This window comes from Mus pahari, chromosome 6, assembly GCF_900095145.1.
Source record: "Mus pahari chromosome 6, PAHARI_EIJ_v1.1, whole genome shotgun sequence".
Lineage (NCBI taxonomy): Eukaryota > Metazoa > Chordata > Mammalia > Rodentia > Muridae > Mus > Mus pahari.
The window spans coordinates 105535291-105547760 of NC_034595.1; the positions used below are offsets into that span (position 1 = coordinate 105535291).

General features: G+C 57.3%; 1 protein-coding gene and 1 long non-coding RNA gene across 11 annotated transcripts in view; one reads left to right on the forward strand and one right to left on the reverse strand.

The window, feature by feature from the left end:
* The window catches only part of Prdm16 (PR/SET domain 16), a 320311-nt gene extending 315624 nt beyond the window's left edge, over positions 1 to 4687 (reverse strand). For all 8 annotated transcript variants that reach the window (XM_029540251.1, XM_029540250.1, XM_029540249.1 and 5 more), the window contains exon 1: positions 4371 to 4687. In XM_029540251.1, the coding sequence (XP_029396111.1) occupies positions 4371 to 4407 (37 nt within the window). In that variant the 5' untranslated portion in view covers positions 4408 to 4687. The remainder of the gene's footprint in view (positions 1 to 4370) is intronic.
* A 705-nt stretch (positions 4688 to 5392) lies between these two features.
* The window catches only part of LOC115064253, a 21839-nt gene continuing 14761 nt past the window's right edge, over positions 5393 to 12470 (forward strand). For all 3 annotated transcript variants that reach the window (XR_003844096.1, XR_003844097.1, XR_003844095.1), the window contains exons 1-2: positions 5393 to 5444; positions 9030 to 9468. This is a non-coding gene — a long non-coding RNA (uncharacterized LOC115064253). The remainder of the gene's footprint in view (positions 5445 to 9029; positions 9469 to 12470) is intronic.

A 12470-nucleotide genomic window follows, 5' to 3' on the forward strand; every position in this document is an offset into this window, starting at 1 on the left:
GAGAGAGAGAGAGAGAGAGAGAGAAACACAGAGAGAGAGAGAGAGAGAGAGAGAGAGAGAGAGAGAGAGAGAGAGAGAACAGAGACAGACACACAGAGAGAAAGACAGAGACACACAGACAGACAGACAGACAGACAGGCAGGCAGACAGACACTAACACAGAGAGAGAGAGAGGCAGACAGACAGACAGACAGACAGAGTGGGGTATGTGAGAGAGAGAGGAAGGGAGAGGGAGGGAGAGAGATTCCCTCCATCTCACGAAGTTCTTTTCTGAACTGGGGAGGTGCTATCAGTGTCCCCCACACCTTGTAAGGAGGGAGCTTCTGAACCTAAGGCTTGAAACTGGGTTTTGATTCAAACCCTGTTAAGTTGTATTTAATGCTATTTGAAATTTTTAAGTGAAATTACTGAAAAGATTTTTTTTAATCCTGGATAATTTTGTTGAAACTCTTAATTATACATAACCTTAATTACCAGTACCAGGCCCCCTCCCCTCAAGGACTCCTAATTGCCTCCTAATTGAATAAAACAGAAGACTAATCACGCCCCACAGAAACCCTGTAAGCAGTCGCAGCTGAGGCATTGCCGCCCTCTGGGGAGGGAGCTCCTTAACCTAGCCTCTTGGTTCTCTGCCCCTAACACTGCCTAGGTAGGGATCTGGGAGTGTGGAAACTGCAGGCCTAGGAGGGGCTAGGGGGTCTAGCCTGCACCTGTTCTTCCCAGGCCTCCAGACTGCTGGAGAAGAAGACACCAAGTCAGTGGATGGTTAGAGACCCTGGGGCATAGCTGCTTTCCCCCAACCCACAGACCTATCCAACACCTGTCTACAAACTGGCTTTGGCAACACATACACACACACACACACACACACACCCTGGAGCCTCTGATCCCTCTAACACCATCCACCTCGCAGAGCCTCGGGGCACTGGCCGACAGCCCTGCATTCCACCCCTCCACCAAGAGGGCTCCACCATTCGCCTAAAGCGGGCAAGACAACCAATTCCCGCCTACAGGTTCTTGCTGCCTTTGCAGCCCTCATCTGTCCCAGAGAAAGACTGTCCCCTGAGCTCTCACTTCCCTGGGGAGGACAGGAAGAGGACAAGAGCCAGCCAACCTAGCCACCCCCCCACCTGCACCCCCGTGTGTCTCAACGGGAAGGACACGCAGGCCTTAAGCTGGGCCTCCGGTCCTTCACACTGCTTTAGCAATTCACCACCCCCAACATATGCAACACTCAAAGTCCCACACCTAGCAGGGTGGGATGGGTGGTATTTGGGACCCCGGGGTCTGTCACCTCGATAGAAATCAGGTCTCTGGGGTGGCTCTGGTGGGCATCCTAGCTGTGCTGTGTCGTTACTGAAGGTCAGAGTGCAGCAGCACCAACCAAGCCCCCAACTGCCCACCTTCTCACACCGGCGCTGGCTCAAGACGCTATTGTTAAAATTTTCGTTTTTTAAATGTGGGGGCCAAGACAGCGTCAGGTCCTTACTGGCTAGCACTGGCCCAGGTTGGGTAAGGCGACCCCTGATCTGAACCATCTTCACTGAGCCCACAGCTCAGGCTTAGGCTTCCCACCAACTGAATCGCAGTCCTCACTGCGGGTGCTTCTGAGATTTCTGTCTCTAGGAAGCTCGACAAAAGTATCTACTCTGGGCCCCTAAATTCTACCAAAAGGGACACCTAAAAGGCCCAGCTTGAACAAGCCACGCAGACAGAGGTCTGGAGTAGGAGCACCAGGAAATACAAACGAAATTATACCTCAAGATGCACACCCTGGGACAGCCCCACACCCAAGCCCTGTGTCCTGACGTTAACATCCATTGGCCCGTCTGTCCTTCTGTCCTCAGGACATCTCAGTCACAGCTCAGGGGCCCGTGTATGAGGCAGAACAAAACCCTGAACCACCATGACTTGCTCCTTCTCCTAGCCCTTGACCCTGTCGGCCAGTCCAGGAGGCTTCTGGGCTGGCTGCTGGGTGTCTGCTGGTCACTCTTGCTTCAGGTAATTGAGTCAGGTTCTCAGGAGCCTTACACAGCCGCTTAAATGCTGTCTAATGAAGTAAGAAAGTCTTCAGTAAGCCCTGGGCTGCCTTCCATCCCGAGCAGCCTCACTCATCTTCTTGAAGGGGCTTTGGTAGCAGCAGTAACAGTAACACAGCCTGAAACCGGGTCTCCAGGTTGACACTCAAGTGGAGACCCTGGGTCTGTCGGGCAAGCTCCTGTGGGTTGTTTCCAAGAACGCCCTGAACTGTGGACTCCCACCGGTTGTGTCCTTCGGTTCTTGTCCTCCAGAGAAGGCCTCAAGATCTTCGCTGGACACCCGTTCTGGCCCTACATAGGGCCGGAGCCAAGTGACCTTCCCCACCTGGTGGAGGTAGAGCAGGAGGCCCAGCAGGGCGCCGAGCGGGTGTGGGCCTCTGGGAAGTTTCCGGGGCCGCGCTGGGTGCGGGGCCCGCGCTGGGTGCGCTGAGCCAGTCTCTCGCTTGCAGCGAAGGCGAAGGCAGCGGCAACAAAAAGAGCCCAGTCATTTTACTCCTCTGTCCTTCAAGCTTTGTGTCTTTCCTCGGCGAGAGCCTGACCATCCAGCCTGCAGCCAAGGGGTCGAGACTCCCAAAGGCTCACGGTGCACAGTACACTGCACACCCGCTCCGTGCGTCGTGGAGAGTCACCCAACACGCACACAACCCCTTCGCATCCGCTGGGAACCTACTGGCACTGTTCGCACCAAGAGGGGTCAGAGGTCATGGGTGGCCCAGAAGGCCGAGGTCAAGGGCAGCTGGCCAGGGAGCTCGGCGGGAAAGGGGATCCTAACCGAGGGGCCACGAACTCCAACGGCGGAGCTCAGGGTAGCTTGGTGGAGGCTGGAAGTTGCTTTTCCCTGCAGAGTGGGCGCGCGGCCTAAGACAGTCGGGCCGCTGTGGGGCCAAGTTCCGTAGGGTCCCAAGCTCAAAGTGCCTGGCTTTTTCGGAAAACTATCGCGGATCCCACACCCTCTCGCTGGACTCACGCTCTTAAAGAGCTCGGCTCTGGAAGCCGCGAGGCCGGGCCAGGCAGGATCCTGCCCAGGAGGCGCAGACCGAATGGCCTGGTGATCAGGCAGGGACCTGGAGCTAGCGTGCGGGGTGCCCCCTTCGCCGGCCTGTGGTAGAGGAGGGGGCGGCGGGGGCGAGCGACTCGGATCCTCTCCGCACAGCGCTCAACGCTTCGCTGGAGCCGGACCGTGGCCCGAGCTGTCCGAGACGCGCTTCCCCTGGCCGCCCTGTGGCGGGTCCCCCACCTGCTGGCTGCAAGGGACGAAGCCCCCGGCCCGACTCGTGCGGATGGCGCCGGTACGGGGACGGGAGAGCGCGCCGGGCGGCTGCGAGACACGGTAGCCTTAGAGCGGACGGCAGGAGCCAGCGGGCTGCGGTGGGGACCAGCCTGCTGCTGGCTGAGCGCACAGCCCCAGGAACGGCCCGAGGCGGAGCGAAAGAGAAAGTAAGCCCCGGGCCCGGGCAGCCTCGCCGGGGCATTGGTCCCTCTGGGGCTCGCGGGTGCCGGGGACAGCGTGTGCGAGAGGGTCGGAGCGAGGCCAAGCGAGGCAGGGCGGCGGGTAGCGAAGCGGCCAGTGAGGACCCCGCTGCCGGAGGCGCCGGCACCAGGCGGCCCGAGCGAATCGCGAGGATCAGAGGAGCGCCGGCCACCACGCGGGGCACCACTTGGGAATAAACTTCACGAGCACAGTTTCGAGCGCAGGAAAAAGTCTCCATGTTGCTTCCCCGGCGGCTGCGGCCGTCCTGCTCTTGCTCCCGGGGAGCCGGGTGGGAGCCGGCCCGCGCCCCCTCCTCCGCCCCCTCCCCGGCTCAGGGTCTCCCTCCTCTGAGCCCGGCTGGCGGACGCCAAAGGCGGTGCTCTAGCGCCCACTATTTCAAAAGCCCGGAATATGATTTGACCAGGACTGAGAGCCACTCGGAGAGAGAGAGGGAGAGAGCGAGCGAGAGGAAAAGTTACTCTCCCCTTTCGTCAACTTTTCGCTAACTTTCGCTTTTCTCGCTCCTCCACCCCCGGCCCTCCCCCTCCGCCCCCCTCCCCGGCCCCCACCGCGCGCCTCGGGTTCCCGGGCCCGAGCGCCTGACACTGTGGGGGGGAGGGGGTTCTGCGGGGAGGGGGCCGGCGCCTTCGGGGAGCGCGCGGCCCGGGCGCCCCGAGCCTCCGCGCCGAGCCCGGCCGCCCCGGAGCGCGGGAGGCGGAGCAGCCCCCGGACCGCGCGGTCGACCGGGGGCCGGAGCCGCGGGCGCGTCGACCGCGCCCCGACGCGCACCCCTGGCCCGGGTACCCCGGCCCCGCGGCCCGGGCCCGGCGACGCGGCGCGGTCGAGCGCGGGAGACTTACTTTTGGCTAGCTTCCTCGCCCTCGCCTTGGATCGCATGGTGTCGGCTCGCGGAATCTCTCTCCTCCTCCTTGAGCCCAGAAGCAGCTACACACTATCTTCATCTCCCTAGCATTGTCAGTTTGGACACCTTCGCACATGCGCACAGAGCACTCAATCTGACACCCCTCGCCGGGGCCAAAAAAACTTTGCAATGTGTTCATCATCCTCTTCGTCGCGCCGCCGCCGCCGCCGCCTCGGCGCGGGATTGGGGGGCTCTCCGAGGCCTTCTCGGTCTTCACCTCACTTCTCTCTCTCCCCCCTCCCCCCCCTTTTCAGCGCAGCTCGGAACTGGCCCTTTAAGAAAACATTCTGTGCTCGTCGCTCCCGCCCGGGGCCCGCACCCTGGACACTTTAAAAGGACCCAGGTAGCCCTGGAGGCGAGGTGACCGTCCCCCCGCCCTGGTCCTGCGCTGCGCAGCGCTGTGGCTCCTGCCCAAACCGGGCCGTAGAGGAGACTGGCCCGCGGTGGGTTTCTGCGCGACTTCCTTGGATCTCCCGGCAAACGCGCTAATAGTTCGGACGCGGGTCCGGGCTGCTTTTGCTGCGTTTTATTGCGTTTTATTACTAATTAAAAAGCTTTCGTTCGCCGTCGCCCCAGAGCGCTCTCCTCCCGAACTCCCCTCGGTTCCCGCCCGCACCCCGCGCTCGCGGAGGGGGTGTCAGGGCCAACGCGCCCTAACCCGGCTCCTCCGAAGCCCCCGCCGCCCGCCGCCCCCCGCGGGCCTCTCGCCCCCGCCCCTCCCCCCGCCCCCACCCGGTGGCTGCAGCTTCGGGCTCCACGGCTCAAAAACAAACAGCCGAGGCGCCGCCAGCTCTGAGTTCTGCCACCGCCCGGGACGCCGAGCGGCGCTGGAGCCGTCGGTCCTCGGTCGGGCGCGGCGGCTGAGGCTAGCGCGCCCCGCGTCGGGGGGTGGCCGTGCCAAGGCCGGCATCTTGCCCTGGGCGTCCCGGGGCGTCCTGCACCTCTGCACCTCCGGGGTGGGCCCGTGCGCTCCGGTCTCCGCGCCCCGTTGGGCTGCGGCCACGGCCCCCAGGTGAGTACCGGGTGCGGAAGCGCCGGAGCTAGCCCCTTTCAGGAGCTGGAGTCCTTTCGGGACACTCCCCTCCGGCTTCTCCCGGCCCAGGTGCCGCTCGGGTTGGAGAACCAGAGGCACAGGTGGAGGAGTGCGAGCAGGGAACTAGCCGGCGCTCTCTCCCTGAAGCCTTCACATTCGGAGCTCAGGCTGGCGAGGGGCCTGGCTGGACAAGAGAAGGGTGGCCCCAACTAAGAGGCCTAATGGGACGAGTGTGGATTCCTCCTGCGAGTAGGGCTACGATTTGAGTTTGAATTGGAAACAAACGGAGGCGCTGCCGGGCTGGGTCACTGCCCTGGGCGCCCTCTCCGAAATCCAAGGTCCCTCTAAGGCAACGAGATTCAGAGCTGTCACGGTGTCACCTAAGCCCTCGCAGGGGTGGGCGCCATTTGGGTCTTTCTGCCTCCCAGGTGGGGCTTCTCGCAGTTCTCACCCCTTCTTTGTTGTCACCAGTCTCCTAGTACTGAAATCTGCACACCGAAATCCCATTAAAACAGCAATCCCCCAGAGAGTCCTCCCTATAGATTCCCTCACCCAATGGAGAGTGCTGCTGGGCCCAAAGTACCCCAGAGAAAAGCCCCAGAGCTGGCGGCAGCAGTGCTGACTGCCTAAGGAGTCACTTCCCTGCGGAGATTAAGACGCGTCTGAGGAGCCCACCGCTTTGGGTGCCTAGCCCTGCACCCAGCTGGCTGCACAGATGGAGGCCCTGTTGTGGGAAGGCCTGGCTCATCCCCCTCTCTCAGTCTCTACCTGGGCCGGGCCGAGTCACATATCTACTCAGTTTATAGTACTAGGCTCTGAGGGTCGTGGTGGGGGACTTCCAAGGCAGACTAAGGCAGTACTGCAGCTGGTGGGTCTTGGAGGGCCTGCTAACCCCCACCGGGTGGTGACAGAGCCCAGCAACACAGGAGATTCTGCCCCAATGGCCTCTAGCCCGTGGACTTAACCTGGCTTAAGTAACACAGCAGAGAAGGCTCAAGGTCACCTAGAGGTGTAGCACCCCAGGTGTCCCTTGAGATTTGGAGAACTCTGGGTGGGGAGCAGGGAAGGCTAATAAAGAGCTCTGATAATGAGGGACCCTGATCTTCCTCTACTCTAGCCCAGTCCTGGCCTCTTTTACTCTAGACCTGAAGACTGCCAGGGATCCCTCCACACACACACACACACACACACAGAGGGAGAGAGAGAGAGAGAGAGAGAGAGAGAGAGAGAGAGAGAGAGAGAGAGAGAGAGAGAGAGAGAGAGAGAACGGTCTTAATTCTGGGGTGTCCAGTTTGCTTGAGTCCTCTTCTTTCTGGTCCCCTCTCAGCTCAGGGGGACACAGAATTCTGGCCAGATTGGACCAGATCAGACTAGGATAGGAGCAGGGAGCTGACCCTTGCCAGTTGAGGTGTTGGTGGCAACTGACCATAGCAAGTCTTTTCCTGCTCTTGGCTGCCACTGTCTGAGCTAGGGGGATGACCTGCTTGGGGAGGAAGCCTGGGAACCAAGGCTGACCAGGAACGAACCCCCCCCCCCCAGGTGCTGAGATGACTCCTGGGTGCAGGACCTTCGGGTCTGGGAGAGCCCTGGCCCTGGCCCTGGCCAGGCCCTGCCCCCACGTGGCCAGACTTAGAAGCTGAGCGGTCAGACTTGAAGAATTCCTCAAGGAGAGTGGAAAGGCAGGGAAAATCAGACTGAGGTCCCCTCTCAGGCTGCCTTGTATTTCCATCCCACCAAGAAAATTTTCGGCAGGATACTTAGGGGGACAAGTAGGCAGGATACTTAGGGGGACAAGTAGTGGAGGTCCTGTCGGGGAATGGTGATTACTAAATGCCTCAAGAACCGTTTCAAAATCCAGTCAAGCTCTGGGGAGTTTGGGGACCATAGACTCTGTAGTGAGAAGCACAGCCCACTCCACTCCGTGTTTGAGGTAAATCCCTGCAGCTTCATTGCTGGGAGGGCGGGGGGGGGTATGCTAGGGGAGAGACTTCCACCCACTTTTGTTGTGCTCCAGGTCAGGGATGCCCACCCCTTCAAGCCAACTGAGAAAGAGGCTGTAGAACCACATCAGATCATTCTTGGGGACTGGAGAAGGACCAGACTAAGGGAGTGGTCCTCCCTCACTTAGGGAGTCCCTTTCTGTAGCCACACCCAGTCCTAGGTTGTGGAGAGGTTCAGTGGTCAGAACTAGTACCTTTACCCCTGGTATTGGGGTGGAGATTCACCCCAGCCCCTTGCACAGCCTGCCTAGTCGTGTCTACCACCTCAGTCTCCTGTCTAAGTTCTTCCGCCTCCACCACGCGCTCAGTCACAACCTCCTGCTGTGAAGACACAGGTCCCCCTCAGAGAGCAAAGAAAATAAAAGCACCTCTCTTTGCTTAGCCACGTGTGCTTTCCAGGCAAGCTGGAAGTGTCATGGGACCTTTGTCAGACTACCAGTCCTCACCCTGCCTTGGCACAAGCCTGGATGCCCCACCTCGGGAGTGTGTTTTCACGTTCCTTGCCTTTGGTGGAGGTGGTGGTTGGAGCAGAGACAGGGGTAGGGAGTCACCTTCCTGCCTGCAGATAGGTTCTGACCGGGTGCTTGGGACCCCATGCAGGCCTAGGGAATGGCTCCAAAGGGGGGAGGGAACTGTCCCCAGAACCCACTCTCCATTTTATATGCTCTGCGCTGGAGCCATTTTCAAATTCCCCTTTGCCGGTCTACCCTCCTAGTTCAGGAAACCTCGATGAGACCTGGTTGACCTTCTGAACAGAAAGACAGTGTTCAGAATTTCTATCCAAGGGGTTCTTTCTGAAGATTTGGAACCTCCCAGGGTCAACACCAGTTTCTGGTTCCAAAGAAGGTCTCTGGGAGGTATGGGATGCTCCACCAAGACTTCCCAGGAATGCAACCTTGTAGCCGAACGAACCCCAAATGTTCAGAAACGGACTTCTTTGTATCAAGTGGTGACCTCTGTTCCCTTTTCACTGGCCAGGTCCCTGTGTAGGTAGGTATGCTTGCACAGTGCTGCGTCCGCCTAAGGGATTCCAGCAGAATTTCTCTGTCCTGAGCCCCTGCAGTGGTGCCGATTAGGAGTTGATTCGCCTGCACACTTGGTCGCTTAGACTGTGAGGATGAGGACTTGGTGAGGGAACTGTTTTGTTTTGTTGTAAAACACTGAGAGATTGGGCCTGAATTCCCTCGCCCTCTTCCCCGTTTGAGTTCAGAAGGGAGTTGGCTTTTATATCTTGTGGAAAAAAACGCTCTCCAGAAGGCATAGGAAGCCCCTAAGGACTCCTTCCTGCCCGAAGAGCACATTGTGCTGGATCCAATGCAGAGAAGCCCCGTGCTCTTACAACTGCACTGGGGCTGCAGCCACCACCGGGAGAGCAATAAACGGAATCGGTTTCCCACGCTCTTCCCCTTTATTTCCCAACCCTTCCAAAACCCACCAACGAATCTAGATCTGTGGCTCGCACCCAGAGAGTCCTTGAGGCACGTGCTAGTCCCGGACCTTACAGCGGTGCAGCTAGTAGTTCCCTTCCCTCCACCCACGCTCACCAGCAGCAACTTCGTTGCAGGTAATGCCTTGAAGCCTTGGAGCCCAGGAGTGCGCTGAGCCCATTGAAGCCGCGTGGCACCCGCTTGCGGTTCCCAGGCGCTGCCAGCCTAGGATGCTCCCGCTTTTAGCGAGGGCAAGCGGAGAGGACCCTGGCAGCAACGAAAGTACCGAGCTGTGAGTCTTTCTAGCCTAGAGGCCGAGGCTCCTCCGGAGCCACAGTGCGGGAGCCTGCCTTCCATGCGCAGTGACGTCCGGAGCTGTGTGGAGCAAGGCAACCTAGTCTTCTCAATTCATGTTGAATCCGAAACTACATTTCGTTTTACAGAGTCACCTACTACTTAGTGATTCAGGGGCAGACTCGCCCGTACAGCAGACACTCAGTTTGGAAGCCAAATTTTGCGTTTGGAATGGTGTGGCGCTGCACCCCACAGCTGCAACTGCTGGGTGGGAGCCGCTAGGTAATTCTTCTCCTCCGGTTACCCTTCTGTGACTTGGGGCCATTCATCGTTCTCTTCAGAGATCGGTGTGATTGGCAGGCAAGAACGGTTAGTTCCAGGGCCAGGCTTCGGGCTAGCAGGCACAGCCCACCCATCGTTTAAGCCCAAAAGAAATGGTGCTCCGGAGAGGAATTTTCCCATGTGCCTGTGGGGTGATGCGCAATCCCTGTGCTCTCCCGGCTCGCTCCCTCCCTCCCGCCTTCCTCATTCCGCGTTGGGTAGAGGAGCTGAGAGTGTCTCCTCTTGGCCTGGGAGAAGATTTGTTCTGTTAACCTGTCCTTGTCCAAAATGGAGTTGCCAGAAAGCATAAAAATTAACAAGGCCTCTCCATCCAGCTCTCCAAAGCCTAAAGAAGGTGAGTGGGGGTTGTGCGGGCTGCCGGAAGGGCAACAGCCTACAGAAGCTCTAGCTGGAACAGCTTATTCAGGGAACACTGGTCCTCCGCACAGACATCCACTTCACCCCAGCTCCCATTGACTGCCTTGGCCTGGCATGTGTGATGGGTACAGAGATGGACCCAATCCAGACTTAGGCTTCTAGAGGACTTCTCCCTCTGCAAGAAGATGGGAGTTCTGGTCAGCAAGAGAAGAGGACACCCTCTATAAAACTACCCCATATTTCCCTCAGCACCAAGACCTCTGATCCAGACACTGAGAGAGGGCCTTGATGACCAGGGAGATGCCCAAATGGACTCTGCCTCCCCCTTCTGCTTTATACTAAACCAATAACAGCCAGACACCACCATGGAGACATGCTTGGTGAGCCGGCAAGAAAAGAGCAGAGACCAGTATGGCCCGAGGCTGGGAAAAATGACCAGTTTTGCAGAGTCACTAAAGGTGATAGAGTCAGTGGGCCATGTCCTTCAGGGACATGTTCCCAAGTCCCTGAAAAGTGGAAAAGCCTAGGACAGAGGCAGTGGTGAATCCTAAGGGCTTCTGTGACCTTAGCTCACTGGCATCCTGCCCTCGTCCCCTGACAGCTAGAACCTGGCTTTGTGCCTGGTACTGGGGATCCTTAAGAAAGGGAGGTAACCCAGCTACAGAGGACACACCTGCATTCAGCAGTCTCTCTCCTCAATGAGGATTTACTGTGTGCAGAGCCCAGGGACCAGGGTAAAAAATGACCGGGTCTCTGCTTGAGCATCTTCTCAGCCATGGCTTTCATAATTATGACATATATGTCAGGCATCAGCAGAGGGGCTGGTACCTACTGAGGAGGGGTGTGTTGGGTCCTGTCCTCTGATGAAGAAACTATCCCTAAGCCAGCATAAAGCCATTTTTATTAGAGTGGCTTGATTACTTACAAGAGACCCCTGCCTGAGATCAGGCTTGTGGAAGGTGAGAGTGGGGGTGGGGTGGAATGGGGGAGGCTCATTGCACCTGCATCGGAGATTCTGGTCACTCCCACCTTTTGTATGTAATTCTGCCCTAATTACAGGTAGTCTCAGGGGGCTGAAATCTAAAGTCTGGGCGATGGACTGAAGGGGGTGACAGTTCTGTCTATGTGGCTCTGAAGATGTCATCCGTGCTGGAGTGGGACTTGGGGGGCCATACTTTGGGGTCACACTCTCACAAGTAACCCCCACCCATGCTTCCTTGATTTCCCAAGTTGAACTTCTGTGGGATTCCATTCAGTTTGGACCCCTGTAAGAAGGGAGTACTACATGCTTATATCTCCCCAGGAAAGAAGTCTTTTAAACACCCTCCTTGCATGCCTGTCTTAACCGGGCAGAGCTGTGTCTAAGGGATGGGTTGTCCTGGGTGTGGACTTGTGTGTATGTGGGGGGAGGGGGAGCCATAATCTAATCAGACCACACTTCTTTGGGACCTTCTGTCAGCTCCTCAGCTCTCCAGAGCCTTGTTCCCTGGTAACATGGGGTGAGTGGGTGGGTGCCCCTGGCAGTAACTTAGCAACAGCTTTTAGGTGAAGGTCGCACTTGCCAGGAGCTCTTTACAGTTCTGGGGATCAAGGACAGCAGAGGCAAGGATTTCCCTCCTGCTACTTCTCAATTCCTCTCAGGGAACCTAGGCTTTGTCCTCTGAGCTTCTGAGCTGAAGCCCTGGAAAGCACCTGGCTGAACAGAGAGCTGGCAGTTGGAACCCTGTGTTGGGGTTCATGGTCCTGGCAGCAGTGGGACGTCAGACCCTTCACAGTGTGGGTGTCACAGCCCCTGGGCTGCAGACTTGCCTGTAACTGGATAGACTCAGTTTTCTGAGTTCAGTATTCATGGGCATCCAGGAACCCCTTTCCCTACATCCCATCTCAGGGCTGAACTGTGGCTGCCTGGGGTTGAGGGAAGCCCCCATGCCTGAGCCAATGGCATTGGGGGTCTCATCATGGGAATAACACACTGAGGTCACATTCTGACACACTAGCATATATTCTGTATTTGAACTTCTAGTGAGGCATTTTTTAAATTATAAAGTGTGTCACTAGAAAAAAAGAAAAGTGTCCGTTAAGTTTTCACAAAGCCCCAGAGTACATGGGACCCGGTGGTTCTGGTGAACACGAGTAAGCCAGTTTTCACATTAGAGAAATAACAGTTCTTGAAGAAATGTAGCACTTTTAAAAAGAGGTTAATTAATAAACAGCAGGTAATTGTTCATGGCACGATGTGGCAGAGGGTAATTTTCATTTTTGAGGATGGAAGGGCCAGATACCCCTCCCCACTCAGCATTTCTCTGTAATAATCACCTTGGCTTCCCTTCCGTCCTTAATTTTTACAGCTGGAGCTGTTTATCATCGCTCCAACTTTCACTAAAAAAAAAGGAAAAACTATCACTTAAACAAAGCTATTGAAAACTCAGCATCATATGTGGGTTTCTTAACATAAATAAATCATACAAACCAAGATTTATGTTCAGGGAATGATGTCATTCATTGAAGACTGCCGCCTTCCCAATCAGATCTCTCTCTCTCTCTCTCTCTCTCTCTCTCTCTCTCTCTCTCTCCCTCTCCCTCTC